General features: G+C 36.3%; 1 protein-coding gene across 4 annotated transcripts in view; it reads right to left on the bottom strand.

Moving 5' to 3' along the window:
* rab6a (RAB6A, member RAS oncogene family) overlaps positions 1–11182 on the bottom strand; it is a 115797-nt gene that overhangs the window by 909 nt on the left and 103706 nt on the right. For all 4 annotated transcript variants that reach the window (XM_028800338.2, XM_051926836.1, XM_028800337.2 and 1 more), the window contains exons 7-8: positions 2832–2898; positions 1–1726 (exon numbers count right to left, since the gene is read on the bottom strand). The exon at positions 1–1726 is cut by the window's left edge and continues 909 nt beyond it. In XM_028800338.2, coding sequence (XP_028656171.1) covers positions 1662–1726; positions 2832–2898 — 132 coding nt within the window. In that variant the 3' untranslated portion in view covers positions 1–1661. The remainder of the gene's footprint in view (positions 1727–2831; positions 2899–11182) is intronic.

Here is an 11182-nt window from a genome sequence, read left to right as displayed (position 1 = left end):
TAATGCTACACAGAAACTACATTTCCTTACAGTTTATCTTTTTGCTTTCAGCAATGTACAAAAAAGTAGCAAAACTTTACACAATTCTGCATAGGAAACCCAAGCCACCACGTGTTGTGTAATAAAACAACAAGTTAAGAAGCTGAATATTGTTAAAAACCTTAAGCAAGTGAGTAGCTGAGATTTCAAGAACACTGCAAGTTCTAGTAAACAAGATGAAAAAAATCTGATTTTTAGTTTGAGATCAAGGCTAACAAATTTGTTGCAACAGGACAAAAGCAATGAACCAGTAACCCACATGTATTCAATATGTTGGCTAGCCCAACAAACAAACTGTGTGAGTGCTTATGTGCCTGTTTGTGTCACTACATGAAAAGCAGTGCAAATATGACATCCTAGTAATGGCTGTGGTTAAAAGGTATCAGAACTGTAAAATACTGTACAACAGACATTTTCAGTATATTTTACAACAGGATATGGAGGTTTAAAACGGCACATGAAAACACAATGAATTACAAGGTACCATTTGTAATGGCTTAAATAGGAAGATGAAAAAGCTAAATCTATGGTCATGTAGAAAATAAAATGTGTATTTCAGCTTATAGAAAAAAAATGCATAAAGTATTCATCTGCAGAAATAAACATTACAGAACCAGGGTTTAATTCAATGCAAAAAAGCATTTAGGTACAGTATAATATTACAGTTAGGCTAATTGTAACTAAACAATCGTAAAAACAAAACCGTGGAAGCTCTAAGAAAATGTTTAAATTAAAAAGGCATATCTGCATAACGTTTAGTATCATGATGACACATTCCTTAACAAGTGTAAAAATATTATCAAGATTTAACTGTCTATAAGAAACTCACTTTAATGTTTTGATAAGAGTTTAAAACTTAAAATATTCTGACAGCTTGAAGTGTTTTCCGTTCTAGAATTGTGAATCAGCATGCCACACTTCTTGATTAAAGAGTTAAAACACTTTATTTAATTGGTTACATTCCTAATGCATTCCTTTGCTGCACCCAAAAGAATTTCAAACAAAATTTTGGACCCTCTTCACAAAAAAATCTAAAGGATCAAAAGTAAGTAAAACAAAAAGAAGAATTCCAAATTAACTGTGAAATGGTAACTTGGTTCTCAGGCATGAGAATGAATACACTCATACAGTATATCTCCTGATTATTCTGATCAGAAGGGTTACATATTTACACATTCTTTTTAATTAAGTTAATGCCTGCTGTCTTGTTTCGAGTTCAATAAAGTAATGGTGCAGAATGTTTAAAGTTCTATACAGTAGACCGTACAGATATATGAACCTCTCTGAAAAACACTACAACTGTGTTTCAACTTTTAAAAGTACATTTCTGTAATATAAAGCTGAAAAACTGAATGTATCACTTAACAAAAGTGAAGCCTGCTGGAATAATTTGCCATTCTGCAGTTTGTTTTTCATAGTATAAAGTTATCTTATTGTTCCTGTTAAGCTAATGAGACAGGCAGAATAAAATCTGGTTTGTTTGTTTTTTTTAATAATTTTTTTTTTTTTTTTAAACACTAAGTGGAAAAGTTACAAGCTGATATTCACACTGCAGCCGATGGAAATGAGTAGCAGTGGCATTTAATGAAAATAAAGATAAACAAACAATGAGATCAACAGCATTAACATGAGCAGCCTCCCTCGCTGACTGGTTGTTCTGGGGGCTTCTCAAGTCTTATATCAATCACTGGAAAAAAAACAGTTAAGGGAAACTGAAGATGCATAAGACAGTATGATTTTAATATATGTTGAGAAATAAAATTAGCTGAAATTTCACTGAATTAATAAAACACTGTTGATTAACTTTGCAAAATAAGAAACACATTTGGGCAGAATAGTTCCCAATGGCTTACAACAGAATTGTCTACGGAACAAAATAAATCCTTTTCAATTTCAATTTAACTAATTACGAAGAAAATTAAGATTTTTTTCTTTATGTTAAATAATGGGTGGATGTCCTTAAATGCGGTAGGAAGAGATGGGGTACAGTAAGGGTTACAAAATTTCTGTTTATTAGAAATGTTAATTTATGTTGTTCTATTACGCTTAAAATAATTTATCAAAAGAAGACATTTTTAAATTTGACTGTTAGCTTTCACCAGCATTTTCATGTACAATGGTAAAGTAAACTGCTACTGGCTATATGCCTTTGAGGTTAAGAAAGTGTTAAAATGAATTTTTCCAGAGTTCATAAAACACTGGATTTTTTAAATCTTTCATTTTCCATACATGCTTTAAAAGTTAGAAATTGAAGCTGCTTTGATTCAGATAATGATGCAAGTAGATTTCTTTTTAGCATAATGATAATAGGTGATACGCAGACATAGTGTTTAGCACTGGCTCTGAATCCTGCATCAAGTTGTTGCTCATCCCCTCTCAGTGTCTGCATGGGTTTTACTCCAAAGTCTCCAAAGACATGTCAGTTGGGTTAAATAACGATTCCAAATTAGTCCCCATGCCAGTAAGGGTGCATGTGTGTGTGATTGCTTTCTGTAATGGACTGGGACTTTGCCCAGGGCAGGTACTTGCCTTGTGCGCAATGACGCCAGCATAGTCTCTATCTCAGAAACCTTGATTTGGATGTAGCAGGTCTGATTAGGTAAAATTTTAAATTGAAATGGACCGATTCAAATTTTTAGACTCACTTAAGGGGTTTGATTTATTGCTTAAAATTACTTATAAAACTTTTAATAGTCTTTTTGCTTTTTGGGCAGAAAAAAATACCATATTTCTGATAAGCACAAACTAACCTACACCATTTTTCTTCTTAACATTAAAGATGACAAGGATACTGTCTTCTCTGCTTTTATCTTGTGTGCTTTCCATTCCAGGCAAGGCAGCTGCTACACGACGAAAAAGCTGAAAAAAGAAAATGCAAAAAATTAATAATAAGCAAAAAACAAACCTTAAAACCTGATACTGACTGATTAACTTCGTTAGTATTTTTAAAACAGATGACAGATAGAATAGGTAATATTTTAAAATACATGAAAATTATATAAAATTGAACAGGCACAAACCTTCACAGAGAAGACAAATTATTAACCAAATCTTTAATGCCAATATAACAACCACAAATTATTAATTAGGTATTGAAACATAAAAATATTGATTTGCTGACTCTGGATACTTCTACAAATGTCATAACTAATTGGACTGTATAAACACAAAATTAGCTTAATAAAACCCTGCAAGCTCAGAAATTAAGAACCACAAGACTCCTGCAGTGTCAACCAAAAACTACCAACCTTAAGGCAAAAGAAACTGACTCTCTGGTTTCATATTTTCACTTTGACTTGCACAGATCATTAAGTCAGAATAAATGCATCACTTGACTAAGCTGTCAGTCATTTACACATACAACGTGCTGCCTAAACAAACACATGCACAGTATAGATTTCAAATTTAAACAGTAAGGCAACAGATTGGTTCTAAAAAGAAAACAAAATGTAATTATTTTGTAATACTAGTATAAATATCAATTAACTCTATTTTTCAAAAAATCAGTTTTAAGGAAATTCTCTGTAATATTGCATTTACATAAACTGATTTACAAAACTATCCACAGACTTTTTTACATGATAGCCAAAATATGTTCCAGAAAGAGATCAGGCCATTACCACAAACTAAAAGCACCAAGAAACTTGTGAATCCAGAGTAACAGACAAGAATCTAGTAAGAATATTTGATTACAATTAGTAGCATTTTTAACAGTGTTTAATTATTTGGGAAGTTTTAACTCGTAGCTTTACGCCGTTTGAAAAAACAGAGTAAGATGGCAAAATAGCACTTATTTTGTTATTTTAATTGAATTTTCTGTTTGTCTACTGTATATACATAAGGTTACTTCCTAAACAAATAGTCTTAATGTATGCTTTATCCATTAGCAGCAGCAGAAAAATGCGAGACAGAGAAATCTCACCCAAATATTCAAAACTCCCAAAAAAGATAGCAAAGGACATGGAACTCACAGACGACAATAAAACAAAAGTGAAAAGAAATGTGCACAGATTTGTGCAGCATTTGAAAACAAAGGCTAAATCCAGATTAAAACTGGATATGCCCTTTTTCATTTGCCTAGTCATTATATAATTAAAGACTAAAAAAGGATGGAAAAGCAATCAATCCCTGACTTAAAATGGGGTAGGCAACCAACATCCTCCCTTTAAGACTTATTTTATGATAATTATATAGGAAAGGAAGTGTGGTTGCTTTTCAAAGTTCCATTGGAGACAAGACTAGAAAATCATGGTGATTGGAATATTAATGATCCAAACAAAAGCCTTAATCTATCAGTGGCCTGGTATAAAAACGGTCAGAATGATCCCAAATTTGAATGCATGATAAATTTCCTTAAACGCTCCTGCAAATAAATTTGAAAACATCCATATGCATGAATAGATGTTCTTAAATCATTCCACTCCAACTCTGTTTATAAATCACATATCACCTTAAATATGTGCATGTGAACAAGGGTTTTGTCTACATCTGAAGAACAACTGGACTTATACTTACAGTCGTGGTGAAAAGCTTACACATATTCATATAACAGACATGTATGTCAGGGATGAAATTTAACACAGAAGATTTCATTCATTGTAGATAATAGGAACCTCAATCATGGACAGAGTGCTAACTGATCAATGAACTCATATACACTTACACTTGGCCAGCTAAATGTCAGTTTGCCTAACCTGCATGTCTTTGCTGATGTTGGAGGAAAACCTATGTAAGAGACAGGTACAACACACAAACTCTACATGGACAGTGATCAGACACAGAAACTGAATCCAGGATTCAGCACCCATAAGGCAGAAGTGCTCACCAAGGCACTTGGAAACTTCCACACTTATTGAGATGCACACTTGAAAAATGTAAATGTTGCATTCTGTATGTCTCCATTGTGTAAAATGAGGTATTCACTCTTTTTTACAGTGCAGTTATAGATTGTTTAAATTAAGGTTTTATGATCAAATACTCAAAAGCTCTGGAAAAATTCCAATTAAAAAACAGCACAACAGTATACTCATCAGTGATACACACAATGTCCAAGAGTTAGCCACACAACAATATCGCTTTGATAACCTTTTCATTTAAAACTCCATGCATCAACATGCTGTGTTTTACATGAAGTCAGGCTACAGAGTTTAGGAGTTGTGCTTTTCTTGCCACCAGATGATGACTTTGCCACTTAACCATCAGTCATAAATAAATTGTCACATAAAGGCTTTCTCACAGCTGATAAGTTAATTGGACTGAAGGATGTTATCAAAAAGTAAATTGCTTTGTGGGAGAGGTTTGGGGTGGATTTTGGGCTGTTTATGCTATAAGCAGAGAATAAAAAAGAAGGGAATCAAGCTTCTGAAAGATATAACTATTCACAACGGAGCTAAAGTTATTTTTAACAAAAATTCAGGAAAGCAATCAACCTTAATAAAAGGATAAATGTCTGTATGTCTGTGTGTTCCTGTCTGGTTGTTATGCCTGTGTTATTCGAATAGAAGGCACATCACACACATTAAGAATGCTTTTACAAATCCCTTACCAAATGGCCTGTAACATAGATATATGCTTTGCATTCGTTATTCCGGCAAATAGCGCATCACAACAGCTGTAGCTATGCATTCCAATGTTAACATTGTTTGTGATGTGCCATCTTTTGGAATGACAAATGAAATGCATTTTACTAAGGAAGTAAACTAATTTTTCAGTTTAAATAAAAGCTAACAAGCGAAAACAAGTGTCTTTTTCAATGCAAATTAAATAAAAATCACATCACCCATCCATAATCAAGACAGCAACCTTCTGAAAAAGGGCTGAAATTAAATTGGAAGCTAAGCAAACATAAAACAAATAGATGGGAATAGGCTTATTTTGTTTTGTGGAAAGCCAATTTACACAAAATGTGAGATAGCTCTGGTAATCAGTAACACCAATAAATCTATGTGAACCCTATTTTATGATTTGTTGTTATGTAAATTAAATGAAGTTTTACTTTATACTTTGAATTGAATTGGATATAGATCCACCTGTAAATCTTTCAAAGAGCAGCTATAACAATGGGGAACACAGGTCTCCACTTCAGCTATGACTCATATCTGGTACACACGGGACCAGAGGATAAAGACATGGAAACTGTTTCCATGCTGACATTTTGATCAGAAAAACAGCACAGTAAACATCTTAACTGAACAACTGAAATTCAAAATCCTTGGCTATTTACTTGCAACAATACACATACTGGCGCAATAATTCCCTGTCACATCAACCTAGGACATCCTTGCATAACAAAGTTCATTCTGATAAATTGTTCAAGTATTTTTTGTTTTGTCTTAATTCATATTTATGTCCTTTTGGTAAATCTTAAAATGTGGAGCAATATGGTTAGCAACTGAGGGAAAAAAAACTTCACTTTAGCTTTCAGAGACCAGTGCACATTTCCTTTAGACTGAGTCCTTGACTTCATTTTTGTTTCTGTGTCTGATATATGAATCATTTTCTAGCCACCTATGCAAATAAAATTGTAGTAAAAACCAGGTATTACCCAAAGCACTGCAGGGTTGTGTGTAGTACTCTATGCAGGAGTAACCTCAAAAAGCCAGTGTAGTTCAGAAAAGAATTCTGTTACTCCCCCATCAACAACAAGAAACCTAATTCTGAAAGTTCAATTTAAGATGTATAGTTCAGAGCCTCTGATACTGAAAATGGCACATTAACAATCCTTCTGCAACTGGTGCTTCAGTGAATTGATAAATTTGCAATTGACATTTGTCTTATCTGTTGAAACCTGTAGCAAACGGCACATTAACTCTTTTAGGGCGGATGTCGACTTTTGTCGACAGGAGGGGTTGAAGGCGAATGTCGACAAAAGTCGACATCCAGGGATAAAGGGCGACAATCAGCTGTTAATGGCGACAAATCTCACTGTCACGTCACAGGCATTCCCTCTGTGCTTGGAGGAATGCTAGACTCGTTGACTCGGCAAATAAACATTGCGTGTGCGTGAGTTGCGAAATGTAAACAATGGCAAGATGGCACCGACATGTGAAAAGGCAGCGAAGCAAGTACAGAAAAGAAAACACTTGGCAGACGTTGTTTTGCGCATTACCGCGGAGTCGGACTCTTGATTTTTCAGAATCGGACTTTATTGGCAGTGATCAGGAGATCGAGCAAGAGAGTTAGAAGCAGGCATCAGCTGATCAGACACCAGCCGATGCCGCGCGAGCGGATCTGCTGCCAGTTGAGTGCCTTCGTGCAGCCGATGCATGTACGGCAAGGTTCGCATGGGATAAATACACATACATTGATCCGTTGAGAGCCGATATGGCTACCGGAGTTTACAAGACGGCATGGCTTGTTTTTGGACACGACAGATCACCAGCTACTGTACTTCAGGCTGCTCTCTCCTGATGCTGCTTTTCAGCTACTGTCAGACGAGACAAACAGGTAGGCAGAGATTTTTTTTGAATCGCGGGCTGCCTTTGCATCGCATTCTCGTTATTCAAAGTGGAAACCCACAACGAAAGACGAGATGAAGCGCGCTGTGGCATTACAAATAGAGATGGGACAGAACTGGTGAGATAACTTCAGGGAGCATTGGTCCAAACGTGTTTTGTCCCCGGGTGGCTTAGGTACGTGCTGCTGCAAAGTTTTATTCACTTCTGTAATAAACAGAAGCAAATCCCATGGGGTGAGCCAGGCTATAATGCCATACATAAAGTTCATAAAGTTTCAGAAGATGAAAAGAAGTGACAATACGGTTTTCATGCAGGCAGAAAACTTGGTGGCAGTGGCATGGCACGATGGCAAATGGGTGACTTGTCTCTCTACAGTACACACTAACAATATATGTGAGAAAATGCAGCAACAGACAATTGAAAAATAGGCATCAAAACAACACATAGAGAATTCAGGCTCATACAACATGCAAGACAGTAACATTTGTCAAAAGTAAATATTGTTGATTTGATATGTTAAACAATTGCTTTGTGTTCTTTTTTAAAAAATGTTAGTTTTTGGAAAAATATTCAGCCCTGGGAGAAAAGAAACAAAAAAAAAATTAGCCCTAAAAGAGTTAACCTGTTCGATACAGATATACTTGAAGTTTGATGCCAAATTCATCATGGCCCATCAGTTGAACATGATCATCCATTTTGTTAGACTGTAACTTCTTGTTAGATGTTTCATCATCAATAGTAACTTAAAAGTAGATTTATAGTTGTTTGTATGGAAAAAGACAAGTTATGATTGCTACATTGTGGCACACTTTAATAATAACTAGGGGGCTCCGCCCCCTGCTCGCTTCGCTCGCCAACCCCTGGTGTTGGGAATGACGAAGAGCGTGATGTATGAATGAGATATAGAATAGTGTGACGGTGTAGATGATGCAAATAGAAAGCAAACAATAAAGTGTGTGGCACAGTGTAAAGGTTTATTTGAAAATTTCTTTGTACACGCCGTTTAAGTGTAAAAGGTAATTCCAGCTCAGAACTTGTAAGGTCAATGAAGATGTTTATTGTTGTGATCAGAGTCAAGTTTGTCAGAGCTTAGAAAGAGTTGTGTCTCTCCAGGAAGTAATAGAATGACTTGGGTATTTATGTTTTCCACATTAATATTTTTTGGACATAATATAGTGCGTTGTGTTAAAAGGGGCATTTGGTCTGATTCCGGACATCGTATCTTTTTTACTAACTGTATCTTTTGAAAGCAATGCCAATTGTCTGCGTATTTTAAGGTGCACAGAACAATACCTGATCGCATGGCATGTGGAAGAATAGCTAAGCACTGTCTAAAATCTCCTCCTCATAAAAGTACCTTTCCTCCAAATCGAATATTATTATTCATAAACGTTTGTAGAAGTTTATGAATGGTGTTGAGTAAGTGACTGGATGCCATTGTACATTCATCAATAATTAACATTTTTGCAAGACGGATGTCACGTGCAGTGCTACTGTTAATGTTCATAGTGGATACCGATTTGTAGGATCTAATGCAGTTGATAAAGATTTCACTTTCAGGTACATCGCTAGTTAGAAGGTTCTGTAGATATTCAGGATATGAATGTAAAGGAGGTAGTCTAATTTGACCCCTTTGACAACAACGTGTAAATGTCTTACTTGTATTGCCAGTTGTTTCTTCAGGGAAGTGAACTGAATGACAATGATTGCAAATGACATTCATTAATCTGAATGAATTTTCCTGGTGTATGTTTAGCTTGTGCCGTTTGAGAGGCGCGTTGTTGCATGTGTAGTATTTGGGACGTGTTGTTTTGGAGCTGAAATCGATTTGCCTGTGCTGTGTGAGAAGCCCGTTGTAGCCTTCCTTGCCGTTAACGTATGTCTGAGATGGGAGGTGTTTCGTTTTGAATCCGTGCCTGTTGCAATGCAGCACTTTGATTGATAGATTGCGTCATGTGGATCTAGGATGTAGATTTGTGCATATTTGCGTTGTTGATTTGTTTCAGGGTGCACTGTTCCAATGCGATGCAGTATTTGTGCACATATGCGAAAGCAGTATGGGCCATTGCCTTTTGGTGGCCTGATATTTACTCCGGTAGATGCAAAAACAAATGAACTATTGTAGGATCTAATGCAGTTCATAAAGTTGTTACTTTTAGGTACATCGTTAGTTAGAAGCTTTAGTTGAGCTTTGCGTTTTTGGAGCCGAGACATTTTTTCTTCTAGAAATATGGATAAGTAATAAGGAGGATCGCACTCACTGTTAATATGGAGCCTTTTCTGCAGTTGAACGGTTAATAGTGCCTTATTGTAAGGAGATCCACCTATGCTGCATAGCGTGAATTGTGTTTGGTCCCGTTACCCGAGCGGTATCGTTTTGTACCCGTGATCGTGAATTCATGGCTTGTTTGTTCTTGAGCGTGAGAAATATGGATAAGTAATAAGGAGGATCGCACTCACTGTTAATATGGAGCCTTTTCTGCGGTTGAACGGTTAATAGTGCCTCATTGTAATGAGATTTCAGGGTGCACTGTTCCAATGCGATGCAATATTTGTCCACATATGTGAAAGCAGTATGGTCTATTGCCTTTTGGTGGCCTGATATGTACTCCGGTAGATGCAAAAGCAAATGAACTATTGTAGGATCTAATGCAGTTCATAAAGTTTTTACTTTCAGGGACATCGTTAGTTAGAAGCTTCTTTAGATATTCAGGATATGAATGTAAAGGAGGCAGTGTAATCTGACCTTTTTGACAACAACGTGTAAATTCATTATTTGTATTGCCAGTTGTTTCTTCTGTGAAGTTAAGTGAATGACAATGATTGCAAATGACATTCATTAATCCCAATGAATTTTCCTCAATAGTGGATTCCTTATTGAAGGCGTTTTCAGCCATTTGGCGTAAGCGTTTAACAGGTGTGTGGCGTTGATGTCCGCGACGGGCATGTTTTGCTTTTTGCGTTTGATTGCCTTTTTGTTGCATGTCCATTATTTGTGACACGCTATTTTTTTCTTTTTTTTTATTCGCCTCAGCTTTGCGCAAAGTCCATTTCAGTCTACGCCGTGCATTGTTTGTATCGAGCCTTGTCCGTTTTTGTATGTCGGTCATTTGAGCTTTGTGCTTTTCGCGTCTTGCTTTTTTTTTTCTGTCAGTTCATTTGCGCGTTGTACACGTCTCCGTTCATTTATTCTGTCTCTTCGCTCCCTTTTTTGTATGTCTGATACGCGAGCTCTTTCGGTTTGAAATCGTGCTTCTTTCGATGCAGCAATTTGACACGCGCGCTGAATGCGTCTACGTTCATTGTGTCTGTCCATTTGGGCACGTCTCTGTAACGGTGTCACTTGTGCTTTGCGTTTTTTGATCCGAGACATTTTTTCTCCCGGTGTTTCAGAAGCGCGTTTTATGCGCCGCCGTCTATTTTCTTGTTTCTTTCGTGTTTGTTCCCGTTATCCTTTCCGAATCGTTTTGTACCCGTGACCGTGTATTCATGACTTGTTTCTTTCTCAGCATGCGAAATATGGATAAGTAATAAGGAGGATCGCACTCACTGTTAATATGTATCCTTTTCTGCAGTTGAACGGTTAATAGTGCTTTATTGAAAGGACATCCACCTATGCTGACACCTATGCTGCCTAGTATGAAGATGTCGACATTCACTTTAGAATATGTGGCTTTGGGTGTCAC

Source organism: Erpetoichthys calabaricus, chromosome 4, assembly GCF_900747795.2.
Source record: "Erpetoichthys calabaricus chromosome 4, fErpCal1.3, whole genome shotgun sequence".
Lineage (NCBI taxonomy): Eukaryota > Metazoa > Chordata > Cladistia > Polypteriformes > Polypteridae > Erpetoichthys > Erpetoichthys calabaricus.
Note: the sequence above shows the minus strand (reverse complement) of the source record. Positions and strands in the feature narration are given on the sequence as shown.